Source organism: Gossypium hirsutum, chromosome D01 (genome assembly GCF_007990345.1).
Source record: "Gossypium hirsutum isolate 1008001.06 chromosome D01, Gossypium_hirsutum_v2.1, whole genome shotgun sequence".
NCBI classification, from domain to species: domain Eukaryota; kingdom Viridiplantae; phylum Streptophyta; class Magnoliopsida; order Malvales; family Malvaceae; genus Gossypium; species Gossypium hirsutum.
Genome location: NC_053437.1, coordinates 37,212,553 through 37,224,748, shown reverse-complemented (window position 1 = coordinate 37,224,748; position 12,196 = coordinate 37,212,553). Strand labels below are relative to the sequence as shown.

Sequence of the window (12,196 nt, the reverse complement as noted above, 5' to 3'; positions counted from 1 at the left end):
AATTAAGGTTCTTTAAATTGTTGTTTAACTATTTGCAATTAAATAATTGAAGTTTGAAAACGAAATTAAAATAATTAGTCATTATAAATATATTGAATAAGAAAATTAAATATATTTTCCTCATAGATAAGGTAAAGTTGCTATGACTTTAACGAAAATAGAATTGGATTAAGAGATTTATTTAATCAAGAAATTAATTTAGTTAATTTAAATAATTAAATTATTTATTAAATAATATTTATTTTGAGTAATAGAAAATAGATATTAGGTTGGATAAAATTATAAGTGTTAGAAAAAAATCTAGGAAACACATACAATTGAACCCGATACATGAGAGACCTAATTAGGCCTCATATAACACATAAGGGCCGGCAATGCTAGTAGAAAACAAGGGCATGTTGTCACCCCCTCTAATTTAGTTAGAGTAGGAGTGTATTTTCTATTAAAATAATATTATCCATTCAGGACTTTTCAACCAGAACTCTTGTACTCTTATCTATAATAGAGACCACCGATGAAGCTATTTACACATCTTTCAAACATTGTTATTCTGCTATAAAGTAGTGCTAATTTATTTATAAAGAATAAATTCTATTTTCTGGGAATATTGAATAATTACAGATTTAGGGTGTGTTTGATTGTAGTAAAACATTTTCCGGAAAAGGTTTTCAGCCTTTTCCAGTGTTTGTTTGGTTGAAAATATTTTCCCCATGTAAAATCAATTACAAACACGGGAAAAAGAAGTGTTAAATTTTGGAAAATGACTTACTGTTTCTAATTCGGTAAGACATTTTCAGGAAAATTTTAGACACCGATCTTCCCTTTCCCTTTCCCTTCCCCTTCCCCTTCCCCTTCGCTTGACACCTGATCTTCTGCTTGCCATCAGCCAACACCGATTCTTAACACCAGACACCGGCTTTCATCAACCTTTTTTTCTATGTTTTGATTTCGGAGCAATAATTGAGGGAATCCGAAAATTGAGAAAACTGATGGAATTGGGAAAGAAAATGGAAGCACAGAAGAAAAGCAAAGTTTCAAATATGGATCAATTTGTGGGTATACTTCGCTTCACCACCTCTTGAGCGCAAATCTCAAGCCTCAACTCTACCAGGTCTTTTCTTATTCTTTTTTCCCGCTTTCCGGGTTGTAATTTATCTGTCTTCACTTTGTTGATTAAGATTTTATTTATGTTTTCAAGTGTAGCATAATGCTAATATTATGCACAATCGGAGCCCACCAATTGTTTACATTTTTGATCAAACCATCGAAAAAAGGAAAGAAAAAATCTTCCATCTACAACGCTGAAGCAAACTCTCAAGTCTCAACCTTGAAATTTGCTGGTTCTTAAACCCTCAAGATATAACCGGTATTCCTCTTTCAGTTCTGTCTCGTTTAAGCAATTGCGTTTGGTTGCTGAGAAAATGCTGGAATATATAAGTTTAACCTTTTCTTTTAAGATTTTCTTGAAGCAATAAAATTGTTTAGTGGATGGCAACTAATGCTACCACAATTAATCAAAATTTCTTTCTTTTTTTCCTTTTGGTTTTGCATTATATCAGGATGCTTTGTTGTAGATATGCTCTGCCACTCGTTACTAAAAGATTGGAATCAGTTAAAATTAACCAGAGGCCTAGGAATACCGTGGTAGGCTTTCAATTGAAATTTTCGCATGTATAGATATATTGTCTCCTCCTAAACGCTAAAGAGAGAAGGGAATGCTGTATGAAGTTTGAAATTTTAATGGTGTTATTGGTGAATTAGTAAATCTGAAATAATTTTCAGGTATGCGCTGCTAAAGGTCCAAGACCTCGGTATCCTCGGGTATAGGAATCAAGGAATAGAATTGGGACTGTCTCAAAATCAGCAAAGCTTGTTACTTGTGTAAGTTCTTGTTTGCTTTACTATCTTAACTTTTATAAGTTAAATATTAGCAAAACAAATATCGTTAATGGTTGCTGATTCTGGAATGAGTGACTTAAGCTGAGTGAGCTCGTTGCGAAGTAATTATAGACACTGATAATTGATGCACAATAATCAGTTGAAATTAGGACCAATAATTGATGCTGCTGGTGCTTCAGGAGTCAACATACTATGCTGCAGGTATGGTCAATTTTATTGATCGATGCATAATATTCTAAAAATGCAAATTAATGAGTCTATGATGCAAGTTCAGGAAGCATAGATGATGCCATTTGTCTTCTGTACATGAGAAAAGAGGTGGTGTGAATTTGCAGAACCTGTTAACGGGGAGTCTACACAATTTCTTCAGGAATTTGCACTCAAGTATAACATGGTCATTATAAGCTCAATTCTTGAGAGGGATATAAATCATGGAGGGACTCTCTGGAATACTGCTGTTATAATTGGAAATCATGGCAACATAATAGACTCTCTGGAATACTGCTCTTTTCTATTTAAATTGGGGACTTCAATGGAGCCTATTGCCTTTGTTGATTGCAATTGCTGATATTTCTAGCATATTGCTAGTTCATTTGCTTCATAGATATCAGATGGTTGTCTGCCTCTTTACCTGGTTGTATTAAATCAATAGATGTCAGTTGAAAATTTTGATTGTATGTATCATTCATTTTGATTTTACTATTAGTTCTATGAAATTCTTTTTTGGGCCATGAGTGATTTTTTCTTAACAGTTGCGTGAGCACGTTTCGCCATATGTCTAGGTAAAAAGCTGGGTTCTTCGCTTGTATTTTTTCCTCTCTATTGGATGGCAGCCTATAATATTGGGGCAATGCTTGATCTAGTAGTAGCTTTCAAAGAACATAGCTGATTGCATGCATATGGTTATGTATTTGTTGAATGCATACATATATACATATTTATGTCTGTAAATATGTGCATTGGGATAAATTTTATAGGAGTTAGCTTTGTGTTATAATGTAGATTGGTTGGCTAAAGAATTGGTTATACTTGAGAGTGGCTAAATTTTGATAATGATGCTATCTGTGTTGTTTGTAAGACAACAAAAAAATTGCTTTTATGCTGAGCATAATTTCATCAGGAGATTACTACAATTGATTCACTACTAATTAGTAAATTTCAGAAGTAGTTTGCAATGCTTTTATATTTTAATAATTGAGTATTATTATATATTTAATTTGATTTATTTATTTATAAATAAATCATTGCAATATATGTAAAAACAATTTAAAATATAGGTAAAAACAACTTTTCCAGAAAATATTTTCAGGAAACCTGCCAAACAGCAGAAAATATTTTACACAGATTCAATCAAACACCAGAAAATATTTTCCAGTAAATCATTTTACAGAAAAGTAAAACATTTTCCAGAAATCATTTTACGGAAAACATTTTACTGGCAATCAAACGGACCCTTATAGAGAAAATTTATTTTCCTACTAAAAGTAAACAAATTGTTTTTATTCTATGATTTGGTTTGTGTTGCTAGAGCCCACATTTGAAGCAATTCGTGTTACTCAGTTTAAGAAAAAAATTTAAACTTCTGTTGTAACTAAATAACTATTTTCTTAATCGAATTTTTTCCAACATATAGGGGCATGCACATAAAGGTAATCCGCTATCTTTAACCTTGTACAAAAAGTGATTTAAGTTTTATCACAGCTCAGTATAGTAACCTTAATTTTGAACCAAATATATAGATTTCTCTCCTCTAAATTTTCCCACTAAAAAATTTGTTTGTAAAACCAAGTGACACACTTGTTTTACTTACAAAAATTCACACTCTAACAAATTCCTTAAAAAAAATATGTGCCAACTCTTCCTTCTGTTCTAATAAACAAGCCTTTGCTTTAATGTTTGCTAAAGTACCTATCAATTACAATCAAGATCTCACTAAAATAGCCTCATAAAAAGGCTTTATAAATTTCCCCCAAAAGTTTAGAATAAATAAAATATCTCCAAGGTATGTCTTTAAGTCTTATTACACCTCAGTATAACAATATTAATTTTACATCTAAGATCTAGATCTCTCACTTCTAAATTTTTCCCATGAAAATTTTGTTTGTAGAACAACATTCTTGTTTTACATACAAAAATGCACACCCTAACAAACTCGTTACTAAATAAAATATGTTAACTCTCCCTTCCTTTCTAACTAAACAAGTCTCTAATTTATAAGAGTTTTAAGGCTTGCTAAAGTATCTATTAATCATAATCAAGATTGCACTAAAATAGCATCATAAAAAGACTTTACAAATATTCTCATAAAGTTCAGAATAAATAAAAAATCTCCAAGATGTCTTTAAGTCAATCAAGTCAATCTTCACAAATTAAGGGATCTGATTTGCTTAATTCGAATTGATCCAATCTTCAAGGATTTGTTGCTCCACAAGACCAATCTTTAAATACGAGCCAACATACTTCCGTAATATCATCTAAGTCATTACCCAACTATTTTGGTTTAAAATATTGTAACTCCAAATAAGGAAAGTTATAAATCATGAAAAATGTTAGGTGTATTTGTAACTTTTTGATGTCACTGCTCTCATAACAACTCTAACACAATCACCTCTTTCATTGTTGAACAAGGCTTCCATATTTAGATCACAAAATTAACTTTACAAAGTAAACTTTAATTCATCTTGATCTACTCAAATCTCAACAAATCAATTACCCTTAATATAAAGATACAAAGGATTGAGATAAATCTTCATCAAGTCAACCCATATTTTCTTGGATTATAAATCTCAGTATATAAGGCAAGTAGCTTACATCAGGACCCATGAAAATTAATATTATTTGATCCAATCTTTTCTCTAATTATAATCATGAGGTTGGTTGGAAAAACCTTTAAAAAAAATTAAACAAACAAAATACTTTTCTCGAACATGCCAATAAATAAAGAAAGTTATGAAACATTAGCAGACACAACTGTAACTGTTGTTGTAACTGCTCTTAAAATTACCTCAACAGTAAATAATTTTCTTCATTAGATTTTGGATTTGTTGGAAAGGTTAAGACCTTAAAACCTTGTGCCCCCAAGTTCAAATTAGAAATAAAAGAAATATAAAAATATTTAAGTAATGTTTTTTTTAGAAAAGAATAATTATTAATAAACTAATAAAAATTGTAAATAATTTTGTTAATTAGATTTTGATTATGCGGGTAAGATTGAGATTTTAAAATCTTGTGCACCTAAGTTCAAATTATTAGATGAATGATTTTTATTTTATTTTAAAAATAAAATAAAATTATTAATATAACCTTTATAATATATGAATTTTGTTTTAAAAGTTTGAACCACGTTTATTTGAGAATTTTCCAACTGAGTTGATGCCTAGTTGATTTGTAACATCAATTCAGTTAGGACTTAAATAATAGGATACATTTGCATGTTATATATAGTATTTTAATAAATAAAAAATTAATTAAAAATTTTAAAAATACAAAAAAAGGTCAGATTTGAGATTTAGGTTGTGTTTGATAAACTAAAAATTAAAGCGCTGAAAAATTAAGTATTAAATTTTTATTACTAAATTTTGTATGTGCTAAATTTATATTAGAAAATTGTTTGGTAAATTAGTAAATATAAGTACTGAATATAATTATATTGTTTGAAAAAAAAGTAAATATTGATTTTAAAAGATTGTTTATTTTTTTAGATTTTTTGATGCAATTTATTCCTTTAATTTTAATCTTATTCATATAATATTTTAAATTACTTTGGATAGTTTTGGTTATAGGATACATATGGTAATTTGAATATATCATTTTTTTATTTTAAAAAAAGATAATTTATTTTAATTTTTAATAAAAATAAAAGTAACTTAAAATTTTCTATATCAAGTGATAAGTAGCTACCAACCTACTTATTTTATTCAACACTTTTTTGTTAAAAATTTTATACTATGTGAAAATTTTAAATGATTACTAATCTTATTTAAAATCTCAAATATTAAAATTTTTCATTTTCAATTAAATGAGAAATTTCTAAGATTTATCAAACACACTCTTAATTTTATATTTTAATTTGATATAATTCGATACTTTTATTTTTATAATGCAATTAGTTATTTCAAATAACTAAGGGTGAGTTGGTGCGTTTACCTGCGGTTAGTGTAAAACCAGTGGTGGCGGTGAGATTAGATACTGTAGCGATACTGTAGCGTGAGACAAAAAGTAAGCTAAACGCACCGCACTGCACCCAATCGCCCATCCAGACCCACCCTTAACAGTATTAACTTTTTCAATTACAATAAGGACGCGGATTTTTCCTAAAAGCATTGGTTCCATCATAAAAGAAATCCATGCCATATAACGAGGTGGAAGGATTGTTCTAAGGGTATTAATTATTTGTACAAATGAATATCATTATAAAAATATATATGATCTAATTATACTAAATTAAAATATATAAATTAAATCTCAATTTGAACATAAGAAAAAGATAACAGTTAGATTTAAAAATTAATTTAGTCTTAACTTAATTTTTATAAATATTGTAATTTGTAATTAATGTAAAAAGACGCGAGTTTAAATATTTGGACGTGTATTATAAAGAAACCAATAACTCAAATAATAAGAACCCAATTCTCTCCCTTTTGGGCCAAGTAAAGGGCGTATAATTTAAAACAAAAGCCCGATAGGAGCCCAGAGCCTAATAACGAAACTACGCTATCTGCAACTGCAACAGAGCAGCTTAGGAACAGTTAAAGATTTTGCCGCAAATGTCTCCGCTTTCTTCTTCGCTACTAAATCCGCGCCTCAGTTTTCCGCTAAAACCTCTCTTCCTTTTCTCTCAATCATCTTTCGCACCTCGGAAATTTCAAATCCCCAGGCAATTTGTCTCCGCTAAACGTAAAACCTTCTCTGCCTTAGCTTCGGAGCAGTCATCCGCAACCGACAATGGTGGCAGGAGCGGCGGAGGAGGAAGGTCCGGCGCTCTATCTCCGTCTCCAGTGGTGGAGGAGGTTCAGAGGATCGACGTGAATCCACCTAAAGGGACTCGAGACTTCCCCCCTGAAGATATGCGACTCCGTACTTGGTTATTTAACCATTTCAGAGAGGTTAGTTTCCAATTCTGTGAAATACTAGCTCCGTCTTGAATTAATTTATTTTATTTATGATTTCTTTTGTTATTGAAGGTTTCGCGGTTGTTTGGATTCGAAGAGGTTGATTATCCTGTGCTAGAATCAGAGGTTCTGTTTATTAGAAAGGCAGGGGAGGAGATTAGAGATCAGGTTTGCTCTGTTTTATTACATAGTGTTTGATTACGAAACATGATTTGGTTTGCAGTTAAATTCAAATGAAGCGAAAGATAACGTTCTAATGTAGTATATATGACACCAATCTTCATTAAAAGTTGAATTTATTTGAGCGGAGGGCACTTATAGTTACTTGTGGAAATAAGATGATTATTATGTTAACTGAACACGCTTTCTTTATAAAAGGATTAGTGACTGGACATTTGACAGCATGAGAGCAAAAGTATTGAGAGCATGTACAATATGAATGCTTGATATTTGCCAGTGTTTTGTTTACATTTACTTTGTTTTAGACTAAGTTCTCAATGACTGTTGCAGTTTTCCATTTCTATGTGCAGTTGTATTGTTTTGAAGATCGGGGAAATCGCCGTGTTGCATTGAGGCCTGAGCTCACACCTTCTCTAGCAAGGCTGGTGATACAGAAAGGGTATGAAGAACTTTTGTTCCACTTAATTTTTCTTCTCATTTTTTTATTGATTTCAAAGATTGATATTTTGTACTGGAAAAAATATTTGGGTATTTATTTATCTATTTTGGTATTAGTTTTCTATCCGAGTACATATTCCAGAATTTGATCCTTTTTTTTTTTGGTTCAGAAAATCTTTATCCCTCCCATTGAAGTGGTTTGCCATTGGTCAGTGTTGGAGGTATGAGAGAATGACAAGGGCCCGCCGCCGTGAGCACTATCAATGGAATATGGATATACTTGGTTTACCTGAAGTTACCGTATGTGCTGCCAACTTGACATGCTTTATGAACTACTAAGCTTCTGTAGATGCTATTTTTCGTTACCAATTGGCTGGGCATGGCCTTTCATTTAATCGTTGCTGTAATTATAGTTTATATAACCTCTGTAGGACAGCAGTGGCAGCATCCTAATTGTCCTATATGCTTGGACACTATTTTACTCAATCCCCTGCTCATATGTGCTTACCCGCTAAAAGTGCAGAATATCATCCTTATATTTTTAGAAACACACACACACTAGTAAATTTTAGGTTGCTTCACATCCTACCGGAGAGTTGCTTGTTGATCCGAGTACAAGGAACTTACTGTTTTAACATATATATGGTTTAAATGGTGCACATGTATGATTCTGTTGGGAGATTCCTTCTTTCATTTTCTAGTTATAAAGATTATCATTTTTTCTTGTAGGCTGAGGCAGAACTTATTTCTTCCATTGTCGCTTTCTTCAAGAGAATTGGTATCACAGAATCAGATGTTGGCTTTAAGGTTTCAAGCCGAAAGGTACACTCATGCATGAAATGGACCATTTGAGGTCTGTCCTTACTTTCTTGAATACATTCATTGTTATGGTTGCAAATGCTATATTCTAATGACGCTTTCGTCCTTGCAGCATGCTTTACTTTCTACGAAAGTGCAACATGCAATCACTGTTAATTATATATTCTGAGATTTTAATTCATATCTACTGCACAGGTCTTGCAAGAAGTTTTGAGATGCTACTCGGTACCGGAAAATTTGTTTGGCAAGGTTTGCATCATCATAGACAAGGTTAGTTTATTAAAATTAAGTATTTAGGATTTCCTTAGTTCTGGGTTTTATTCTCTTAGTCATGTACTTTTTTTTTTTGTAACTGGTAAAAAATTCTGGTCGCCTGATTATAACCTCTTTTTTCTTTTTGTTTAAATTTGAAAGAAACATTGCAAGGGCTGGATTTACATATTCTCCTTTCTTTGGTTTCTTTATTCAAGCATTTGTTAATTAATTAATTAATGTAGTTTTGTTGTTCCTGAAATAGATTGAAAAGATCCCAATAGATGAGATTAAGAGAGAGTTGAACGCTACTGGGTTATCAGAAGAGGCTATTGAGGAACTATTACAAGTGCTTTCCATAAAGTCACTGACTAAGTTGGAAGGTTGGTTTTTCTGCATGTTAATTGATAATAGATTGTTTTTTTTTTTTTGTGTCGAAGGAAAAGCTAGGTACCCTCCTCCCTCCTATCCAGAAAACAAGAAAAGAAAAGAAAGTAATGGTAGGGTAAGGTAGGGTAGGGTAGGATAGGATAGGGTAGGGTTGGGTAAAAAGTCAATGAATCAAGGATTACCCTAGATGAAGGCACTTAAAACAAAGGTTATTTTCAGCTTTCAGTTCTTCCTCCAACTCATATCTGATTAAATTCTTAGCTTATAGGTCTAGTAGATATTTTTTTGTGTACCATTCATGAATTTGCTTAGATGAAATCCTTTCATGGCAATGGGGATAGTTTCAGTGTGTCCATTTTTATAATGGCCTGTATAACCAATATGAAAAAATGTAAAAACGTATCACCATCTCAAACAAAGAGAAAAAGAATAATGGCTGCCAAATGTTCAGTTTTCTTGAGATTGTAGCAGATATTTGAAATGTTATCCTTGCATTCAGATTCCCTCAAACAAGTTTCTATGTCCACATTAAAAGTTTCTAATGCAAATCTGACTGTAAATTGTAAATCATTCAGATTTTATTGAAATATCTCATAATCATTTTGTTGATAACTAACTATAAATAGTTCTGTTTTCCATTAGAAGATAATATTTTAATCCTAATTGTCTGTGCCATATTCTTTCGTAAATGTAGAGATACTTGGAGGTGCTGGGGAAGCTGTTGCTGAGTTGAAAGAACTGTTCTCACTTGCTGAGAAGTTTGGTTACTCTGAGTGGATTCAGTTTGATGCATCTGTTGTTCGTGGTCTTGCCTACTACACGGGTATTGTTTTTGAGGTTAGATTTATGATATAGTTTTTCCTCTATTGATATAGAGTGTGGGCGCTTGCATAAGAAACTGAATCTAAGGGATCCTTATGGATGTTGTGGATGTAACTTTTTCTCTGAGTGTTTTCTTCTACAATGCCTACTTGTGGATGTAACTTTTTCTATGGCAATATGTTGTTACTGCTAGTAAACTTGATTGGTTTAACTTTTATTTGGGGGGGGGGGTAGGCGTGTAGGTCTCTAAGGGCCAAAAGTCTTATATTGAAAATCTTGATGGATTATGAGTAGACATGCCATTGGTCTTTACAATTGGCAGATATTATGATTATAGGGCAGCGTACCGTTTAAAGAAATTATATCCAAACTTTGTGTTCATAGCATTGAATTTGCCTACAAGAAGTTAATTTGCCAGCGGACTGTCCTGGAAGTCTTTACACTGTTTTACCTTTCATCAACCATCGGAGTTGTTTAATGAAAATTTAAGCTTATGACAATATTTAATTTAGATTTTCCCTTCTTTTTTTTTCTCCTTTTGAACTTTTAATATAATAAATATTTTTCTCAGGGTTTTGATAGACAAGGAAAGCTAAGAGCTATTTGTGGCGGTGGGCGATATGATCGACTACTTTCTACTTTTGGTGGGGATGATGTTCCAGCTTGTGGCTTTGGGTTCGGTGATGCCGTCATTGTGGAAGTAAGTTAAAGCCTAATAAATTCATGATTATGTTGTATGTGAATAGATTGATGCTTTATATATCAGTCAATCATGGACCATTATGGTGTGATAAGTCATGTTATTCATGTGTCATTTTGTTGCATGAAGTAAAAGAGGGGGAAAACCAAAACTGAATATGAATATATCTAAATTGTGAAGCAAAATAAAAAGTACTTGGTTAAATAGAAGGATGAGAGGAAGAGAAAGAAATAGCGAAGAAATGATATATGATTCCCATATGTCAGGTCTGTGAAGCATCAATAGAGGGTCATCAATAATTAGCTGAATATATGTTCATTGAAGAAATATTCATCTCCTCATTTGGTAACTCTGTCTATGTATGATTTGCCTACGTGTTTGCATATATATATATATGACTTTTGGATGGATTCTATCATGTGCTTTTGGTGCTTTGGGCATGTATGGGTTGTGGTTCAAAGTTGCTGAAGGAAAAGGGACTTCTACCAAAACTTAACCTCGAAGTAGATAACATTGTTTGTGCACTGGATTATGATCTTCAAGGAGTAGCTGCTGAAGTTGCTACTAAACTCAGGGAGAAAGGCCAAAGTGTTGACTTAGTCTTGGAGAGCAAACCTCTTAAATGGTACTAATACCAATGATGTCCTTCAAGATACTAAACTTGAACAGAGTTCTCAAACAATTTCTTTCTATGTTTTTGACATTTGAGTAACCATTATTTTGATTCCATTCCCTTTTAGGGTGTTCAAACGAGCTGCACGGACAAATGCGCAAAGACTAGTATTGGTAGGAAATACTGAGTGGCAGAAGGGTATGGTTGGTGTAAAAATCCTTTCGTCTGGTGAACAATACGAGATTAAGCTGGATGAACTGGAGTGAAAATGTATGTCTTCTTTGGCAGTACCTTTTATGATGCTCGTGCTTTATGGACATTTCTCATTTTTGCCAATTCGATTATTTTTCTCCTTCATGGCATAAAATTGTATCTTAATACTTTGTAGCATTGGTATTTGAATAATTTAAGGTTATAGAAAATGTATCTTCTGCGGTTTCATGTGGCTCAGTGGACTTTGGTTACACACTCAAAAGTAGAGAAGGCATTGCAGTTGTAATTGACAGTATGGTTAGATATGTGATCCAAGATGCATTTTCTTTCATCTGGATATATGCTTCCAAGCAATGCAAATTTTTGTTTGTCATGAATGGATTGAATTACCTTTTTTGATTAATTGTCTTAAAACATATTAAATTATGGTATGCCATGATGTGGGTAAAAAATTATATAAAAATATATTTATAAAAAAATCCATTATGAACGAATGATAAATTTGAATGTTAAAAACAGTCTTAAGTTTCCTTAGATGTGAGATTTTATTGATTTATATAAGATATTTTTATAATAATATTATTTGTTTTGTATAAATAAAAAGATTTAAATTCTTAATTAAATTGATGTTGGATTTAGTTATAATATTAATTCAATTCATAGTGTTGGAAGATATAAATCTTTGCCCCACCTTACTAAAATAACATATTTAGTTTTGTAAGTATTTTTGTGGCTTTTAATTATAATTTCTTAATTTTA

General features: G+C 31.8%; 1 protein-coding gene and 2 long non-coding RNA genes across 5 annotated transcripts; all 3 read left to right on the top strand.

Moving 5' to 3' along the window:
* Positions 1-750: 750 nt before the first annotated feature.
* LOC107952912 (uncharacterized) lies at positions 751-2,008 on the top strand. Of its 3 annotated transcripts, none has more exons than XR_001698986.2 (4): positions 760-1,111; positions 1,204-1,366; positions 1,560-1,644; positions 1,783-2,008. It is a non-coding gene; the product is annotated as an uncharacterized lncRNA (long non-coding RNA). The 3 variants fall into 3 exon arrangements; XR_001698984.2 differs by having other exon boundaries at positions 763-1,111; positions 1,199-1,366; XR_005909095.1 differs by having other exon boundaries at positions 751-1,111; positions 1,199-1,644.
* Positions 2,009-2,013: 5 nt separating this feature from the next.
* Positions 2,014-2,630, top strand: LOC121213675 (uncharacterized). Its single transcript, XR_005909096.1, has 2 exons — positions 2,014-2,100; positions 2,174-2,630. It is a non-coding gene; the product is annotated as an uncharacterized lncRNA (long non-coding RNA).
* Positions 2,631-6,522: 3,892 nt separating this feature from the next.
* Positions 6,523-11,768, top strand: LOC107952913 (histidine--tRNA ligase, chloroplastic/mitochondrial). The gene is made up of 11 exons (XM_016888116.2): positions 6,523-7,004; positions 7,083-7,178; positions 7,541-7,629; positions 7,799-7,928; positions 8,358-8,450; positions 8,643-8,717; positions 8,965-9,082; positions 9,784-9,926; positions 10,483-10,611; positions 11,073-11,236; positions 11,352-11,768. The coding sequence occupies exons 1-11, from the start codon at positions 6,666-6,668 to the stop codon at positions 11,488-11,490; spliced, it is 1,515 nt and encodes a 504-aa protein (XP_016743605.1). The 5' UTR covers positions 6,523-6,665; the 3' UTR covers positions 11,491-11,768.
* The last annotated feature ends 428 nt before the right edge of the window (positions 11,769-12,196 follow it).

Coding starts and splice junctions, on each gene's coding strand:
- LOC107952913 (XM_016888116.2), top strand. CDS start 6,666: ATGTCTCCGCTTTCTTCTTCGCTACTAAATCCGCGCCTCAGTTTTCCG. Junction 7,929..8,357: donor TTGGTTTACCTGAAGTTACC/GTATGTGCTGCC, acceptor TTTTTCTTGTAG/GCTGAGGCAGAACTTATTTC. Junction 8,451..8,642: donor TTAAGGTTTCAAGCCGAAAG/GTACACTCATGC, acceptor TCTACTGCACAG/GTCTTGCAAGAAGTTTTGAG.